At 49.6% G+C, this 18,841-nt stretch overlaps 1 protein-coding gene across 2 annotated transcripts; it reads left to right on the top strand.

Moving 5' to 3' along the window:
• Positions 1-592: 592 nt before the first annotated feature.
• Positions 593-16,867, top strand: mapk6 (mitogen-activated protein kinase 6). 2 transcript variants are annotated; one of them, XM_084437205.1, is made up of 8 exons: positions 593-814; positions 5,510-6,434; positions 6,537-6,854; positions 12,819-12,963; positions 14,046-14,210; positions 14,387-14,582; positions 15,007-15,124; positions 15,263-16,867. In XM_084437205.1, the coding sequence occupies exons 2-8, from the start codon at positions 6,198-6,200 to the stop codon at positions 16,430-16,432; spliced, it is 2,349 nt and encodes a 782-aa protein (XP_084293331.1). In that variant the 5' UTR covers positions 593-814; positions 5,510-6,197; the 3' UTR covers positions 16,433-16,867. The 2 variants fall into 2 exon arrangements, with proteins under 2 accessions (XP_084293331.1, XP_084293332.1); XM_084437206.1 differs by lacking the exon at positions 593-814 and adding an exon at positions 3,763-3,858.
• The last annotated feature ends 1,974 nt before the right edge of the window (positions 16,868-18,841 follow it).

The following is an 18,841-nucleotide window of genomic DNA, read 5'->3' as shown; positions in this document are numbered from 1 at the left end:
TCGCCAGACAACAGCTATAGCAGAAAAGTGACACTGTAGCCTATTTAGTTCACAAAACGAACCACAAAGCATGTAACGGACACCGAACACACACACACACCGATACGTGCAAGGAAACAAAGCTACTCCCACAGTCCTTTACGATCTGAGACTACAAATCAAGTGCAGTAGGCTAGGTCATGAACTAAAAAGAGTACAATACACAGAGAGAAAGGGAGAGAGAGAGAGAGAGAGAGAGAGAGGTGGAGAGAGAGAGAGATGGGGAGAGAGAGAGAGGTGGAGAGAGAGAGAGAGAGAGGTGGAGAGAGAGAGAGAGCAGGAAAAAGTGAGAGAGCACATGAAAAGTGATTGAGAGAGAGAGAGAGCAGGGAAAAGGGATTGAGAGAGAGAGAGAGAGAGAGAGCAGGGAAAAGTGGTTGAGAGAGAGAGAGAGAGAGAGAGAGAGAGAGAGGTTGACAGTGGTCTGTTATGGTACTGCGTCTGACACACTGACAGGCCAAACCATACACAGTGCGGTCTCCTCCCCCCTCTGCCCTGGCCTATATTAACTCTCCATGGAGCCCCACCTCCCACCCAGAGGCACATGGAGTAGGCTCACACATCACTGAGGCTCTGAGAATAAACACAGAGCAGGCTACGTTGATACTGGCTTCATCCACTCAGGACAGGACTGGCTGGCTGTACTGAACCCTCTCAACCTCTCAGTCCGGGGGACTAGCAGTGTTGAATATCCCTCTCTTCTGACGCATACCTGCATGGATTAACGAATACTGAACCATGTTATCCCAGCCACTCATGGAGGATTTTAACCAGGGTAAGGGGCTGTGACTGATTACACACTCAGCATGACATGGCAGTAGGCCCTGCAGGAGACATAGTAGAGTACAGTAGCTGATGAGTACATAGTACAGTAGCTGATGGTTCAGTATAATAGAATAGCTGTATGCTGATAGGTGAAATACTGGAGAATTCACTCTTCTGTACAGTATGTCTGCCTCTCTATCTCCTCCTATCTCTGCTTCTCGCTCTCCACGGTAAGTAAAGGTGAGTCTAGGGCTGAGTCTCGGTCAAAGTTTCAGTTGACGAGCCTCCGACATTCTTGTGTGGGGCTACTCTTGGTTCTTCCTGTTACCCCCAGGGTGACGTGGGTAAACAGAATGTTTCGAGCCTTTCACCATCACTACTCCAGGTCCATTCTTCACAGTCTGGGAACGCTCTGTGTAAAGGAAACAAGACCGTCTTAGAAAAGGGCGTCACATTACCTAGAGCACAGGGCATAGATACGATTTCCTTAGCAACAGCACGCAGGCTGTTGCATCTGCGTAACAAGATAATATCGAACTTTGTAAATTGAAAACAGTTGTGTTTTATCACCCAACAGCTTGCTCTGTTCTAGAGGCTAGATCAACAGAATGGAATCAAGGGATACATTGAAAAATAAGAAATTATTACCCTGAGTGTTATATTTGCCACAGTTGAAGTTGTGTGAAATATATGAATTGTGTAGCTCGGTGCTTTGCACTGCCGCCCGCCTCTCAGTGAGAAGGTCCTGGGTTCGATTCCCGCGTTGGAACTGAGGGGCATGTTCTCCCCATGCGTCCGGTTCTCAGGCAGGCTATCTCCCGGGCCTTTCTGTGTGGACTCTGCATGTGTTCCCCCTGCGCTCACATGGGTTTCCTCCAAAGAACCCCAATATAAAAACATGCAGAACAGATCTCTCTCTCCTGTCCTGTCCCTGAGGACTCAGAACTCTTGGACTTGGCCTGCTGAGGGCCAGGAGGAGGAGGATGGCTTGGATGGAATAAATAAGAGGATACATTAAATCGGTGGCCGCTATACTGCGTGCGTGTGTGTGTGTGTGTGTGTGTGTGTGTGTGTGTGTGTGTGTGTGTGTGTGTGTGTGTGTTCTCAGTGTCGCGCCTCATTGCGCAAGAGTGTGTCATATGCTGTATGACCATTCATAAAAAAAACGACTTTCTTTCTAAAAATGAACAATCCTCATCCTCAACACTCCTCATCACTCTGCTTGCACATCTGTTTACTTTCATAGTAGAGTGACACATTGCACACAGCACCAGATTCACTGGCCACTGCTGTTCCCTCCTCCTACCCTATAACACACTGCACTACAGGTAGCCTGGCCCTTGTGTTAGCTTATAATGAGAGGGACATTCACACAGTGAGAGTGAGAGGGGTTTATCTCAACTCTGACAAGGAGGGGAGAGATGAGCCTCACCTGTTGACCCACATCCTGTCCAGCACTAGGCTATGGATGGTCAAAGGGTATAGGCCAGAACTAAATACCCCTCTTATCAAGAGGATCAGAGTGGCAAAACATTTACAGTGGAAAGAAAGAGTCCGCACAGTCAACACCCCCACTTGTGACATTTCAAGCTACCACTCTTCTTCAGATATACGCAAGGACCTACAGTGTGTGTGTGTGTGTGTGTGTGTGTGTGTGTGTGTGTGTGTGTGTGTGTGTGTGTGTGTGTGTGTGTGTGTGTGTGTGTGTGTGTGCGCGCGCGTGCGGCACCTAGGGTAATATCAAATACAATTTGGCTCTTTTTCTATGATAAAGGTTCATTGAGGAAGCAAAAACCACAACAGCCCCAAGTGTAACTTAGCTCATCATCATCATTAACCTGGCTAACTCTCATCATCATTAACCTGCAGCTCACTCGGTCTGTCGCATCAGCAGTCCCAGTTCTGTTGAGTAGCCTCCCAGTCTGCCTCTGCAGCATTCCACGACACATGGGTATTCACATGGTCTGCGCTAGCTGAGGTAGCGGATACTGCAGCTGATCAGCTGATGCAGCTACCGCTGGACCTCCCATCAACTCTCACCAGCGTGGTGACGCTGCAGCTCATTCATCATCTCTAGATCATTTTGTCCCAGGCTGGGGTCCTGGTGAAAGGACCTCCTTGACCAACCAACAGCTCTTTGAATTTTAAAGACTTGATATTTGATACTTTTCATATTATTTTTGTGTTCTGAATTGTGGGGTGTAAGGTGATATCGCATTCGCAGTGTGCGGAGATCCCATTGTGATGGAAAGGGGGACAAAAGGTCCTGCGTGCGCACCAGATGGATCATCCAAATGCACGCTGCATAACCTGTCCAATGGAATTCTCTCTCTAAACGCAATAGGCACTACTGTGTGGAATAATCTACAAAACTAAAAAATCATGCGCAATAGGAGATTGCAATCGCGTCAACAGAAGAAAGACCTATAGTTGTTTTTTTAGTGTTATTGGGTAATTTCCCAGGAATTCTTACTTTTTCTTGATATGCTGGATTTTCTTAGCGAATACCACCATTTTACTCAACCAAGACTTGCGCAAGAGCAGGTATGAAAGCTGAAACTGCGTTTTACCATAGATGGTGCTGGTGGTAGGCTACATTTATTTTGATTGTGCAGGGGTAGGCTATCCCAGTTTATAAACTCGTAGTAGGCTAGTAGCTACCTATAGGATTGTGTCTATGGTTAATATGAATGTGGCAGAGTAGGGCTACATTTAATTCGCGTGAGTTCACTGATAATTGCTGTTTTCAATTAAAAAAAAGACATAGCCTAGCCTACAAAGGGATAAAACGACATACAAAAGGACAAAACGTTGAAATGTAGTTGATATGGAATTGATGTGCACAAATATAGACTATGATTTTGAATTTACCGCTCAGGTCCAAATATTCCCTTCTTCCATCCTCCTCCCCTGTGCTGAACGACTCTGACGCAGGCTCTGCCGCCTTCAGCAGTCTGAATGGCGATTGCAACAGAGTCGCAGGGGAGTGAGAGCGAAGCGCACTCAGAGCCAATTTCGCTTTGAAAATAATATCAAATGAGACGGACGAGAATAGTAAGTGCTTCAACATGATTCCAGTGATGTTAATATGTCGTTATCTACGTCCTAGTTCATCTATATATGTCGATTTGTGTCCGTTTTCGAGGACTGGTTGACAAGGGCTTTGTGTTGGGAGGACGACCACGTAGTCAACGAGACCAATGGTGCGTTCGTTTGTGGTCGGAGGTGGCAAGTCGCAAGTAGCAAAATACCCACCTCCGACCTGTGTGCATTCGAGCTATATACCATTATATCACAGTTACCTAGTTATATCTAGTGCATTCGAGCAACTGGGGGCTGAGAAACATATCCGAATTTGCGACGAGGAAGTGCGAGTTCATGCGGTGTTTTATTTAATCATTCCTAGTAGCAAGTCGCAATTTGCACCTCCCAGTTCTAAACGAACGCACCACAAGACCACCTCGTTAACAACGGGCTCCTTTGTTCATATCACGGGACCGCGTCGTGCTCAGGCTCAGACCAGCGAATATCGGCTGGTTTTTAGTTACCTTTATGCGGCTAGCTAGTAAGATGTACAATATAGTTATATTGGGTAGTCATATGACGGAAAAGGCCATTTATCTGTATAGATATCTAACGTTAGCCCCCTGTTATCCATGTCAGGCTGGCCCGAGTAGGCCACTATTTGGGCTCCCGGTCGTGGATCAGTTTAGAGATAAATTGTAGCTAACCCAACTAGCCATCTAATATTTTGTTTGTTTAATAGTTGTTTGTTTTCTATCGTTAGCCAACATCTATCTCATTACGTTTGTGCTTAGGTATAGATTTCCTGCAAGCTAGGTAACTAGTCTAGCTGTAACCTTAGTGTTAGCTAGTGCTAAATCTCCACCACCGGCTGGTTATTTAACAATGTTAGTAACGTAATTTAGTATTTTTGGCAGATAAGACCATTTCTAAATTGTATACAAAATCTCTGGTTAACTTGGCTAGCTATTCATATGACCAAATGTAATGCTGTGTTGACTAATTCCTCATCTCAAGCTAACAACGTGATCCAGATCAGATCTGGTACTCGAAACGTGTTGAGGTTGCAAATGCGTACCATAGCTAAGAAGTTGACGTGAGTTGACCAGTCAGAAGTGAAAGGGCCCAATCTAAGTTTAGCTACTACCTAGCTTGGATGTATTACTGGAAATAGCCATTGACTGAAGTCTACTATCCATTACACGGCTGTGAGTAAACTCGATGCTTGCTTACAGACAGATGGAGAGCAGATAAGATTGGCAGACGGGGAAGGGTGGGAGTTTCAAGCCCCATGATGACATTGAATGGTTCAACTCAAGAAGCTGAGAACTAGGCTATATATATTTAGCCAGTTGGCCTTACTTCGATAAAGAGTTTAGAAACCTTTTGAAGTCTTGATTCTAGCATACTTAATTGTCCATGCCACTGTTGTCTGTGCTGTTGTATGCTGATGTCAATTTGAATACCAGATTAGACTCCTAACTTTTTTTTTTTAATCTAGTAAATAGGTCTTTTTGTAAAATTATATAGCTGCAAATCAATAGAAATGCTTAATCAGTCTTTGAGTCTGCTTTGCCCTTACGACGAACTAACTAGCTTGGCTAACTGAGTGGAATTGTTTTGCTTCTTATGTTGTGATGTCCATCTTCAATTGTTTTTTGTTTGTTTGTTTGTCTTTCAGGTTACGCCCATGTAAAATGGAGGATAGTTTTGATTGCGACTGTGGTGAGCTTGAGCCACCCGATCATTGAGGGGTAGACAATTCTTTGAAGACTTAAGGCCAGACTTGTTTCAGATTAGGTGGTTTAAAAAAGGAAGAAAGAAAAACAAACAAAAATATTATATTTCTGTGCTTTTGGGCACATTAGTATGAAGCTGCTCAGGACCAGTCATACACTGAATGTATTTGCACTGTGAAGATGCAACTAGAAGCTTTTACAGTTTCACTTGAGTTCAAACACCTTTTCTTTGGCATCAAAGTCCATTCCATTGCAGTCGTTTAAACACTAGTCTTCTAAGAACTACACACCGTGCTCCTGGAAGGAGAGCAACAGTCTTCTAAGAAGTAAAAGCCACAAGTTTGAGAACAAATTTAGTAATCTGTGCTCCATTTCTTACCCAAGATGACGAGACACTCTGACTACAGATCAGGGCATTGTATTAGACAGTGAGGGCTAGACTGGGGGAACACAGTAGTCTTCTGTGCCGGGGTCAGTTAGTTCATCCTCCCTCAAACAGACTTAAACATAATTTACAAATTCTGCGTTGGGGAAATCCAAATACTCAAACTCCTGTGTCAGCCTAGCAGAGAACAGCCAGGAATCAGTTGGACGCCAGGAGCCCCTGTGTAGAAAAACAAATTATTCAAGATGGCAGAGAAATTTGAGTCCCTGATGAACATCCATGGTTTTGACCTGGGGCCTCGCTACATGGACCTGAAGCCCTTAGGCTATGGGGGGAACGGGCTGGTGTTCTCAGCCGTGGACACGGACTGTGACAAGCGTGTGGCTGTCAAGAAGATTGTTCTCACGGATCCCCAGAGTGTGAAACACGCCCTCCGAGAGATCAAGATCATCAGACGCCTTGAGCACGACAACATTGTCAAGGTATGAGCAGCAGCGACTACTGACAGCTAATTCGAAATTAAATTCCATCAGTGTTTGGATTGACTTAACTATGGTTTCCTGTTGTGGTCCCTGTCCACGCAGGTGTTCGAGACCCTGGGCCCCAGCGGTCGCAGACTAACGGAAGACGTGGTCTCTCTGACGGAGGTGAACTCGGTCTACATCGCGCAGGAGTACATGGAGACAGACCTATGCCAGCTCCTGGAGAGGGGCCTCTTGTCTGAGGGCCACGCCAGACTCTTCATGTACCAGCTTCTCAGGGGCCTCAAGTACGTCCACTCTGCCAATGTACTGCACAGAGACCTGAAACCTGCCAACCTGTTTGTTAGTACCGAGGATCTGGTGCTGAAGATAGGCGACTTCGGGCTGGCTCGCATCATGGACCCACACTACTCACACAAGGTAAGGACATCGCCTTGACTCCACTACAATACCTTGTACCAGAATCAGTCGGCTATTTTATTGGGGGTGACTGGACGTTATTTTCAGAATCTGCATTAGAATTGGATTGCTTAGGGGTTACATTAAATAGCACAAGAAAGATTACATACATCTTTTCGGTTCTGTGTGGTTGCTTATGAGGAAAGAGATCTTGCTGATGGGCTGTTACTGCCCAGAAATGTGTCACACCCTCAGGTGACGCAAATTCTCAGCAGGAAGTGAACAAAGAGCGGATGTGGTCCCTGAAGTTGCGCCTCCGTTTGGTCTTCCCAAGGGAAACGTTTCCATGTTGATAAACTGGCTTGTTGGAACCAATGTTTCCGTTCGGGGTGGGGGGGGCTCCCGTACATCACTGTTAGACTCTAACTCACCACACCATGTGCATTCTGGGAAATGCATACAGTAAAGCCCCCATACATTTCCCTCCATAGCTGCTTGTCTGCAAGGAAATAAGGAGGTTCCTGTTCAAGGCAATCAGGCGATGTCTCGTGTCTGTGAGAATCCGGTGTTCAGTCAGTTCAGTGGGTTTTCCCAGCGGCTTGGGCTCCTGTGAGCCGAGCGTGGGGGGGGGGGGCAGTCAGACGCCAACACGTGTCTCCGATCAGTCATCGCTCCGTCTGCTCTGCTGGGAGATCACGTGACCTAGTCCTTCAGCCCGGCTGAGCCCCAGAACCCTCTAAAGCTAGGCTGCGGCCACACACACACACACACCCCTCAGTGTTTCAGGTCAAGCCGACTGTAAGCCCAGCGCCACTCTTTTTTTTGTGCTCTGGTTGCAATTCAAGTATTGTATTGGCATTCAAATGACTCATTCTCTCGGCTTAGGCGAGACTAGTTTGCGTGTTACTGAGAACTGGAAAGGGGTGTTCAGCGGGAAGTCTGAGTTTCAGGCACGTAGGGGTGGTTTAGTCTCTGGTTCCTCCCCCCCCGCCCCCTGTCATCTGCTGTAGGGGTTTTCTCACATAAGCAATTTCTTTGTTGATGAAATGGAGGCAAAGCCGTATTGAAAATGCCATTTTGCCGATGTAAGCTTTTCTGTGTGTGTGTGTGTCTAGCCTGTGTGTTTAGCTCTGGGTGTTTGTAGTTTTAACAGTGTGTGACTGGCTTTATCGTGTGGACAAGCCTGCAGTATGCTGAGGGTGAGAACTGCGCAGTCAGGCTTAGCTAGGCGGCCCGTCGCTCTGTATGGCCCCCATAGCGTGGCTCGGCTCTGCTCTCTCTCTGCTCTCTCTCTCTCTCTCTTTGCTCTCTTTCTCTCTCTCTCTCTCTCTGCTCTCTCTCTCTGCTCTCTCTCTGCTCTCTCTCTGCTCTCTCTCTCTCTCTCTGCTCTCTCTCTCTCTGCTCTCTTTCTCTTTCTGCTCTCTCTCTCGCTCTCTCTCTCTCTCTCTCTCTCTCTCTCTGTCTCTGCTGTGATAACACAGATTGGGGGCTGGGGGTGGGGGCACGCCCACCTACTCAGCTCCATGTGCCCTGGCTCCAGCTGCTGATCAGGGGGAGGGGTGTGGTGCCTCCTGGGGAGGGGTGCTCTGCTCTATCCACACGTTTAACCCCCCGGAGTGCACTGATTCCCCAAGAGACCTGCACACACACAAACACACACACCAGGGTAGGAATTTCATCATTTTAGGGGCAAAGCCATTTGGCCTTTGGTGTCACTCACTTTTTTTAGGGCACAAAGGCCATGTGCCAGGGCACAAAGGCCATTGAGTGAAATAAGAGGATTGGGAGCTTACCAATAAATAACTTTAAAACTGTAGTTCAGTGATCCCTTTAACAGAATGGTCTACTGAAATTCTACCACCAAAATAAGATACAATAAGTGCTCTCTATGCCCAATAAATAATAAACACGAATGACATATAAAACATAAATAGCCTACTTTATTCACTTTCTTGTATCAGATGATGCCTCCATGGCCGTCGTGTGACTCCCACCCTGACACACACACGCGCACACACAGACGCGCTCACACACACCACGGCCCGTGTGGAGGAGGCGTGGGGAACCACTTGATTCCCGTACTGTTGGGCAGGAAACAAGCAGTCATTGAGGGCAAAGCTGCTTTCACAAGCAGTCACCAGTTTCAGCAGGTTGGGTTGGGCTGAGTGCGAGCCAGCTGCATGCTATTTGAATGACCCAGTCACCGTCTATATAGAGATGGCGGCGGTGGGGGGGGGGGGGGGGGGTTGCAGCTAACCTTGGTCTCTGGCACAGCCCCAAAAACGTGCATGTGTCATACATGACTCCCCTCGCTAACAGCCTTGATATGGGCAGGAGGGGTTGAGAATAGATGTTTATTTTTTTCCCCCCGTGCAGATGGTAGATAGACCTAGCCTGCATGATTCTCGCCTGCATACAGTCTTGAAGCCTGTAGTGTGTGTGTGCGTGCGCGCCTGTCCCGTTGTGTCTCTAGGCCGTCTCTGGCAGTGCAAGACCCTCGGTGCAGAGTCGCAGGCCTAGCTGTGGTCCCGGCTCAGGAATGACAGGAATTCACGTGCAGGAATCCAGCCTCTCCCCCCTTCCCCCGCCCCCTCCCCCAGCTCTTTGTCCTGCTGTGGGAGTCTTAACCAGATTTGTAGCTGTGGCCAGAGGACAAGGACGTTGGCGCAGCACGGTCTTAGCGAGAGCACAGGTCTTAGGGGGAGCCGAAGGCCGGCTTTATCTTGGCATTAGCTCACCAGTGTTTGCCCAAGTGTAGTCTGTGGTAGGACAGCGCTGCAGATTGGCTGTAAATCCTTCTCTTCCTTCTCCTCCTCCTCCCCCTTCTCCTCCTCCTTCCTCTTCTTCTTCTTCTCCTCCTTCTTCTTCTCCTTTTCCTTCTTTTCTTTCTTCTCCTTCCTCCTTCTTCTCCTTCTCCTTCTTTTCCTTTTCTTTCTGCTCCTTCCTTTCCTTCTTCTTCCTTCTTCTCCTTCTTCCTGCTTGTTCTTCTTTCTTCTTCTTGAAGAAGCTATAAATCACGAATATGCGTGATTAGCGTGCCATTTAGCTGAGTGACATTACCTCTGATCAGAATGGCAGCAACGTGACTTTGTGTTATGAAGGCGGAGCTGAATCTGGAGTATCAACACGTCAGAACCAACCAGCCCTTACACTGTCCGTGACGGGAATTCAGTCTAGCCTAGCTCCGGGAAGTTACGACGTAAACAATGGAAAACTATTTCACATTTAGCACAAGGAACAGCTGCCAAGTGAGGATGTGCTACGGCAGCTTGCTAAGCTCGGGATAGACGTTATTCATCTATCAACTTGGCTTTGGATACTCCATAGGGGGCTAGTTAGCCTGGCCTATATCTCAGTGTGAATGAGCATAGGGAAGTCTCGCAGACTGCAGCTTCTAATGTACGGGTGGAAAGTTTCTTAATTTAAGAAGGAGGTTTCGGGCGGGGCGAGGGGGGGGGTAGGGGATGGTGTCATCTGGCCACACGTGCATCCGGCACGTCGTGCCACTTGCGTCCCCCCCCCCCGTGTGACGAGTGTGCCCACGCTGACCCAGTTCTACCGCCAACAACAAGACGCCGCGCTCCAGAGAAGCAGGGATAGCGCAGTACCCCGGAGCGGAGTGGTTTGGAGAGAGAGCCTTTGTTCAGTCTCTCTTTCTCTCCTCTCTCTCTCTCTCTCTCTCTCTTTCTTTCCTCTCTCTCCCTCTCTCTTTCTCTCCTCTCTCTCACCTCCCTCCCTCTCTCTCCTCTCTCTCTCTCCTCTCTCTCTCTCTTTCTCTCTCTCTTTCTCTCCTCTCTCTCCCTGAGAGCAGCGGCCTTAACCGGGCCGACAATCTCTGTAATTGACGTGCCAGTGGCATTTTTACCCACAATGCCATGCCTACAGCTCATCCCGTGTGTGTGTGTGTGTGTGTGTGTGAGAGAGAGAGGGGATTTTAAATGAAGCGAGTGCCAGGGAGTTTCTCCAAGGAAATCCAGATACTAATCCCGAGCTTCACCAGATTCTGTAAAAACCACCCTGGCCCCCCTTAGCTCACTTCCACCACGGCCCGCACGCATGGAGAAATTGTCACCTTGTTCCAGTTAATGAAAGCCTGTCTGAAGAAACCTGTCTGTGCCTCTGGAATTGAGAATTACAGTGGCAATAAGCCTCGAAGTGTGTGTGCGTGTGTGTCAGGATAAACTCTCTCTAGAGAGTGTGAACTTATTGCAGTTAGCCCCCTCAGTAGGTGGGCTAGTTCTACTGTAGCTGCGAAAAATCCTCCCTATGCTGCGCCCGAGGATGGCACACATACATGACTAGGTCTGCTACTGCAGCGCAACACCGCTCACTAGCTCGCTCTCTCGTCGCTTCGCCACGGCCACGCATCGACGTTCGGCCGGGATCCATCTGCCGACCGTCGCTTAAAAGCTGCCGCCTTGCACTTTCCCCCCCCTGGGTGGCGTGAGCCCCGACCCCGCCTACGTGTGCAGCTCAGAATACCCTTTTATTGGCTGGATCGTTTTCCCTGGCGCGCGAAAGAGCCAGGCGCTCTGCGCCGCGTAACACGAGCACATCCCGTTACCCCCAGGGGGAGGGGGGGCACCTCCTGGGGATGTAGGCTAGGCTGGCACGTCACCGTCACTAGGTTAGCGGGGGCAGTCACACCGATTGTGTGCCTCACAATGTCATGACATAAGGCATTGTGACGAGAGTGCGTCAGTAAAAGTGAGTCCTCTGTTGACAGGAGGCAGGGCCGGGTGTCGGCTAACCGGGCCTCGGCCCCCTGACACACGCATGTACGCACGCTGCTGGGCCCTTTGTGTTGTAGTCGCTAGACTCCCGGGGCTAGATGGGGCAGGCGCCATATTGTTGCCGACAGTGAAGTGGCCCAGAAGTGCAGATTGGTGTCACTGATTTGTCTGCCGTTTGTGTGTGTGTGTGTTTGTCGGCCGTGTGTGTGTGTGTGAGGGGGATTATCCTGCTCTCGGGGGTCTGCTGACGAGGCCTGCACGTGTCTGATCTCTTATCTCTCCCTTCCTCCCTCTCTCTCGCTCTCGCTCTCTCTCTCTCTCTCTCTCTCTCTCTCTCGCTCTCGCTCTCGCTCTCTCTCTCTCTCTCTCTCTCTCTCTCTCTCTCTCCCCCTCTCTCCCTCTCTCCCTCTCTCCCTCTCTCTTTCTCTCCCTCCCTCCCTCTCTCTCTCTCTCTCTCTCTCTCTCCTCCTCTCTCTCTCTCTCTCCCTCCCTCCCTCTCTCCCTCCCTCCCTCTCTCCCTCCCTCCCCCACTGAGGCCTGGCGGTCGGTCTGGTTACCATGTGACCAGGTCAAGGCCATTGAGCTCAGGAAGGGATGGAGCTTGGTGTGTGTATGTGTGCGTGTGTGTCAACGGCAGAGGTGAATGACAGACCATGCAGGAGTCAGACAGAGGTCTCTCCAGGACCATGCAGGAGTCAGACAGGTCTCTCCAGGACCTCTCCAGGACCAGGCAGGAGTCAGACAGAGGTCTCTCCAGGACCAGGCAGGAGTCAGACAGAGGTCTCTCCAGGACCATGCAGGAGTCAGACAGGTCTCTCCAGGACCTCTCCAGGACCAGGCAGGAGTCAGACAGAGGTCTCTCCAGGACCAGGCAGGAGTCAGACAGAGGTCTCTCCAGGACCAGGCAGCAGTCAGACAGAGGTCTCTCCAGGACCAGGCAGGAGTCAGACAGAGGTCTCTCCAGGACTTCTCCAGGACCAGGCAGGAGTCAGACAGAGGCCGGTCTGACGGTGGCGGAGAGAGAAAGACGCCACGCAGAGGCGCCACACGAACAACGAGTCACTGGCGAAGCGTCTTGTGTCACGTTACCGTCGGGGATGATTCACGACATCCTCCTGGGTTTTCAAAGTGAATCACTCCGCCGGGCCCGTTTATGAGTCGTTCGGCGTTTTCTTTCTCCGAGCTCCCGGTTTGACCGTCCCTTTCTTTCTCTCCTTCCTCCCTCCCTCCCTCCCTCCCTCCCTCCCTCCAGGGTCATCTCTCAGAGGGTCTGGTGACCAAGTGGTACAGGTCTCCTCGCCTGCTACTGTCTCCCAACAACTACACCAAAGCCATCGACATGTGGGCCGCCGGCTGCATCTTCGCCGAGATGCTGACGGGGAAAACGCTCTTCGCAGGTCAGTGTCACTTCGACGCAGGCAACGCACACACACACATACACACAGACAGACACACACACAGACACACGCACACAACATTCCGTGAAGCGGGTGTCCCGTGTCAGCGAAGGAGGTGATGTAGGTGATGTGGGACACGTTCGGGTGGCGCACGTGGCCCCTGGCGGCGCCACCTAAGCCGTATCTGCGGCCCGTCCTTCACCTAGGAGACAGACGGGCACCACGCCTCTTCAGTGTGCGTAGCGCAAACACCAGAGACGGTGGCTGACTCACCGACTGACTCAGCCCGAAAGCCGTTCTGGGCGAACGCAATGCAAACATCAGCCAGTACATTCATGACAGAAAATCGTCTTAGGCCGGATTCATAGTCGACGCAAACTACATAAGTGCAAGCAACGCAAGCTTCACAACGCCACGCATGATCGCGTTGCGTCCTTGCGTGTGTCATGCCGAAATTTGTCACTTGACGCAAGCAATAGTGCAATTCCTTGCGTTTCCACAAAACAAAACACAGAACGCAAGCTCTCGAGTCATGTTGGAGCTTGCATTCACAACGTAGCTTGCGTGGTTTACGTCGACTATGAATCAGGCCTTAGACTGGCTCAACAAACAACACAAGTTAACACAACACAACTCGGACTAAGAACATACAGTACATTTCTAAAACCAGCACAGGGAATCATAAAAATAATCATATCAATAATCAAAACTATCTGCAAAGTGGCATTGGGCACGTTTAGGGCACGAGTAAGAGTTCTTCTTCATTGTTTGTTTAAAATCTTTATGGCAGCGGGAATCAAGGAGTTCCGATAACGGCAACAGAAGCTGGTCGCACGGGACCTGGTTGTTGTATGAGGGGGGGGGGGGGGTTGGCAGTTCTGGTGCCTGATGAGGATGTGTGTTGGTTACGGGAAGGGGGGCGGGGCGGGGGGGAGGGGGGGTTGGCAGTTCATGCGCCTTGTTAGGATGTGTGTTGGTTACGGGAAGGGGAGGGGGGGGGGTAGCAGTTCTGGCGCCTGGTTAGGATGTGTGTCGGTTGCTACGTCTCATCTAATGATCTGACATGTCTCCCCCCCCCCCAGGTGCTCATGAGCTGGAGCAGATGCAGCTGATCCTGGAGTCCATCCCCGTGCTGAGGGAGGAGGACCGGCAGGAGCTGCACAGCGTCATCCCCGTCTTCATCCGCAGCGACATGTCCCAGCCACACACCCCGCTGGCTAGACTCCTGCCCGACGTCAGCCCCCAGGGTGAGTACACGCACGCACGCACACACACACACATACACACACACACACACACCGCTTGGCTAGGCTTCTTCTCCCTGACGTCAGAGTACACAGACGGACACGCACACACGGGCCAGCTGTGCAGGCACATGTCCCGGTCTCGTGTCGTTTAAAAACCCATCTCTCCTCTCCCCCAGCCTTGGACTTCCTGGAGAAGATCTTGACCTTTCACCCCATGGACCGTCTGACTGCGGAGGAGGCCCTGGCCCACCCCTACATGGCTGACTACTCCTTCCCCCTGGACGAGCCCGTGTCTCTGCACCCCTTCCACATAGAGGACGAGGTGGACGACATCCTGCTCATGGACCAGAGCCACAGTCACACGTGGGACAGGTACGGTGCACGCACACACACGCACACACACGCACGCACACACACACACACGCACGCACACACACACACACGCACACACGTACTGTCTTGGCTGTCTTTCAAGAGTTTCTTTTACCCAAACCGTCTTGTTGAAGCATAGTGCTAACGTGTCCATGTTTTTTTTTGTTCATGTCACCTTTTTATAACTTTAGATTAGATTCAACTTTATTGTCATCACACAGAGTGCCGCATTTTGTGGTTCCTTGACTTATACTCCGTGCGATCACAATAAAATGTAATCTAATCTTAAGTTATATAAAGGCGAAATGAAAAAACGCACATGGACACAGGTCGTCTGAGGGAGAGAGGAGAGTGGAAGTTTGTCTGGTTAGATTGAGCTCGTCCGTCTGTGTACTGACCGGTCCTGCTCCTCCCTCCCTCCCAGGTACCATGACAGCCAGCTGTCCGATCTGGACTGGCACCTGCACAGCACCCTCGACCCGGACGAGGTCCAGGTCGACCCGCGCGCTCTCTCGGACGTCACGGACGAGGAGGAGGTCCAGGTGTGTACAAGACACACACACACACACACACACACAGCAAAGCAGTTATGACATCTCTTTGGATATTAATCTGTATACAAACACAGAAGTGAGAAGCGTTTGGCACCATGACCCCTGACCCTGATGTCTTCCCTCCAGGTGGACCCTCGCAAGTACGCAGACGGGGACCGGGAGAAGTTCCTGGACGAGCCATCCTTCGATTACTCCTCGATGTTCACCGCGGAGCACTCCTGGCAGGAGGACCACCACGAGAACAAGTACTGTGACCAGGAGTGCAACCACACATGTAATTACAAGGCCGTGTCCCCCTCCTACCTGGACAACCTCATCTGGAGGGAGAGCGAGGTCAACCACTACTACGAGCCCAAGCTCATCATCGACCTCTCCAACTGGAAGGAGCAGCAGAGCAAGGAGAAGGTCGACTGGAAGGCCAAGAGCAAATGTGAGAAGAACGGGCTGGTGAAGGCCCAGATAGCCCTGCAGGAGGCCGAGAAGACCCAGAACCCCGTCGAGAAGGACAAGGAGCAGGAGAAGAACCAGGCGCAGACCGCGGCTCCGAGCCAGCAGAAGCAGGGCTTTGACTTTGACTCCTTCATGGCTGGCACCATCAAACTGAGCCTGGAGCCGGAGCCCTGCCCGGAGGTGGGCCTCCTGAGCGAGGTGGGCCTCCTGGGCGAGGTGGGCCTACTGAGCGAGGTGGGCCTCCTGGGCGAGGTGGGCCTCCTGAGTGAGGTGGGCCTCCTGAACGAGCTCAACTCGTCCGTTTCCCAGCTGGAGGCTCCGCGCTCGGGCTCCGTGTCCAAGTCCGTCAGCCAGGAGAAGGAGGAGAAGTGCCTGGTCAACCTTGCCCAGCTCGGGGGAGGCGTGGGGGGCAGCGGGTCCGGCGTGAGGCCGGCTCATCCCTGGGAGAGCTTTGGCGGCGGCGAGCGTTTAGAAGAGGGTGGCTGCTTGATAGACGCACCGCGCTGGGACCTCCGCAAAGAGGAACAGCTCCAGAAGGACAGCACTTACACCAGCTACCTGGACCGTCTTTTCAGCCGGAAGGAGGAGGGGGTAGGAGAGACCGCCGAGACCCCAGAACCAGAGCCCTCGGAGGGCAGGGAGTGGGAGGCAGACGCTGGCTTCCTGGGTAGGAACGGAGAGATCGTGTTTAACATGCAGCTGGACTCCCTGGCCCTGCCCGGCTTTGACGGTCCAGACGACTTGCCTCTCAAGTCCATCCAGGCGTCCCTCGCCCCCTCCGCGGTCAAATGCTCCCCCCAGATCGCCCACAAGACCTACAGCAGCATCTTCAAGCATCTGAATTAAAACCCAAGGCCCTCGCAGTGAAGATCTAGGCTGGACTGTTGTTTTTATTTTGTTTTATAATTATAGTATGTTATTTTACTTGAATCATTTCATACCTTTTTATGTATGGTTACTTTTTAAGAATATTATGTTATTGTTTTGTTTTATTTTGAAGTATGAATTGAAAGGGGTGAGTTGATGAATTGGCAGAGTGTTGGTCATCACTCTGAGCCTTGTTCACTAGGCCTTCCTGAGTTTATGTCCATGCCCTCATCACTAAACTGGCATGTCATTTGCACACTTGAGTACTGTAGACTAACGGAGAGAGGGAGAGGAAGGCGGACGGATTGGGGGAGAGTTAGTTGGGGGTCGGGGAGAGGAGATGCTAGGCCTGGCTAGCGGGAGGACATGGTGAAGAGGTAGAGGAGGATTGTGGGAGACATTCACTGACGTCATCGCTGTAGCCTGGGGAAGTGCTTTCAGACCGACGGCCTTTTCAGGGCAGGGACACAGGCAAAGGGGTTGGGGTCCTTTTCTTTTCTTTTTTTTTTTTTAAACCAAGTCTTTGTAACTTATTTATGTCCCCGTCCCCCCCCCCTCCCCCCCGGAAAACGCTTCCTTAAAAATCCATCATACTGTAAATTTATTTTGACACATGATGCCAGCAACAACCATTAAATGTAGACCTTTGTAAATGTGTTATCTACCTCAAGGTAACAGCCGCGAGAGACACTCGGAAGCCGAACTAGTGCTTTACACACATGACCATCCTCATACATGCAATGACATAGTGACCTTCTCATCAGTTGTGCATTAACCATAGTGAAGTGTTTCCACCATCATTGTCATCATCATCATTATTTATTTCTAGCAGATGTGCGATATTTATTTCATTGAGACTTGTTATTTCAATGTGACTGTTGGAAGATTGAGGCATTGAACAGACTTCCATTTTCATTTCGGCACTATGATGGGTGTATGTGTATGTGTGTGTGTGTGTGTGTATGTGTGTGTGTATGTGTTCATTCATTAATGGTAGGACGCAAATTCATCTGTTTTTAAGTTGTAAAAGACGTTAAGAAGCTTTCCATTTTCCATCGTTTGTGTCCTTAAGGAAATCATTCTTTTTTTTAATTTATAGGTGCATTGTTGTTGTTTTTTGAGAGGAAAAACTGCTTTACGGATTAAAGAAGCGCCTACGAGTCTTAATTTTTTTTTTTTTAATCTAAATGTATTGTTAGAATTGTGTGCATGGAAGCAAACAACAGAAGGTACATTAAAACAAAGTTAATGGTGAAGTATATTGTACGTCATTAATTTTATTTTAATTGTATGTTTTTATTAAATTTATATATATACTTTTTTCCAAGCAAGCATGATAAATTAGATTAAAGTGTAGCATGTAGAACATTTATGGACTTTTTTTTGCCTTTAAAATGCTGGTTCTCCAATTTTTTGTAATCATCTGTTCCCCTGTTCTACAAAATATCTCAAAATAAAGTTGCCAGCAAAGATGTCTGTCGTCTTGTTTTTTTTTTTTTTTTTTATCCTATCCCATAATCCATTGCAGCTACTCGTGGGTCTGTTTAGTGTGCAGACAGTACATTCAGTACAAAGTAGATGTCACCTTAGACTTCAGAGACGCAGCCGGTCTCTTTGTAGAGCCCTGTCCTTACATGGCTCCTAAGAGGTCCTTACATAGCTCTTAAGATGGCTCCTAAGAGGTTCTTGACTGAACACTGCAGTGCTGTGCTCAGGGGTGTGTTGTCGGGACAGTATTCTAGCTCTGCAGCCATGAGCACACTGTGTCCTGGAGGGAAATGTGCTGACGGCAGACCTGCCCCCTCACAGTCCGGTGTTACTGTCCTGGCAGGGCAGCTCGGTTACACTGCAGAGGAACATGGAAAACCAGGCCTGAATCGCCGGCTAAATGTACTCACCAATGACCACCATATACAGCATATAAAAGCTATTCACCTTCATTGGACTTTCACATTTTATTACAGCATGGAATCAAAATGTACAAAAGTATTCTGTCAGAGTGTCAGTGAAATTTTAAATAAATTAATTACAAATAAAAAACAAAATAATTGATTCCATAAGTATTCAACCCCCCCCCCCCCAACCTATCTGGGTCTTTGTCCTGCTGAAAGATGAACTGTCTGTTGTCTCTGCAACGTTCCTCCATCCATCTTGTTCTCTATCAGATTCATATTTTATTCATGACGTATATAGTACAGTGTACAATGCACAGTGAAATGTTACTGCCGGCTCTGTGATCTGCTCTAATAAATTACAAATAATAAAAATCTTTGTGAGTTTTCTCTTCCCTTCTGCAGAGAAGCATCCTGATAACATGTTTCACGGTAGGGATGGTGTTCTTGGCTTGATGTGCAGTGCTAGGCTTGCACCAAACATGCTGAGGCCAAA

Source organism: Borostomias antarcticus (assembly GCF_949987555.1).
Source record: "Borostomias antarcticus genome assembly, chromosome: 4".
Classification (NCBI taxonomy): domain Eukaryota; kingdom Metazoa; phylum Chordata; class Actinopteri; order Stomiiformes; family Stomiidae; genus Borostomias; species Borostomias antarcticus.
Note: the sequence above shows the minus strand (reverse complement) of the source record. Positions and strands in the feature narration are given on the sequence as shown.

Bases quoted from the DNA above. Each gene is read 5' to 3' on its own strand.
- mapk6 (XM_084437205.1), top strand. From the start codon at position 6,198: ATGGCAGAGAAATTTGAGTCCCTGATGAACATCCATGGTTTTGACCTG. The intron at 6,435-6,536 runs GTATGAGCAGCA...CTGTCCACGCAG, and splicing joins AGCACGACAACATTGTCAAG to GTGTTCGAGACCCTGGGCCC. The intron at 12,964-14,045 runs GTCAGTGTCACT...CCCCCCCCCCAG, and splicing joins GGGGAAAACGCTCTTCGCAG to GTGCTCATGAGCTGGAGCAG.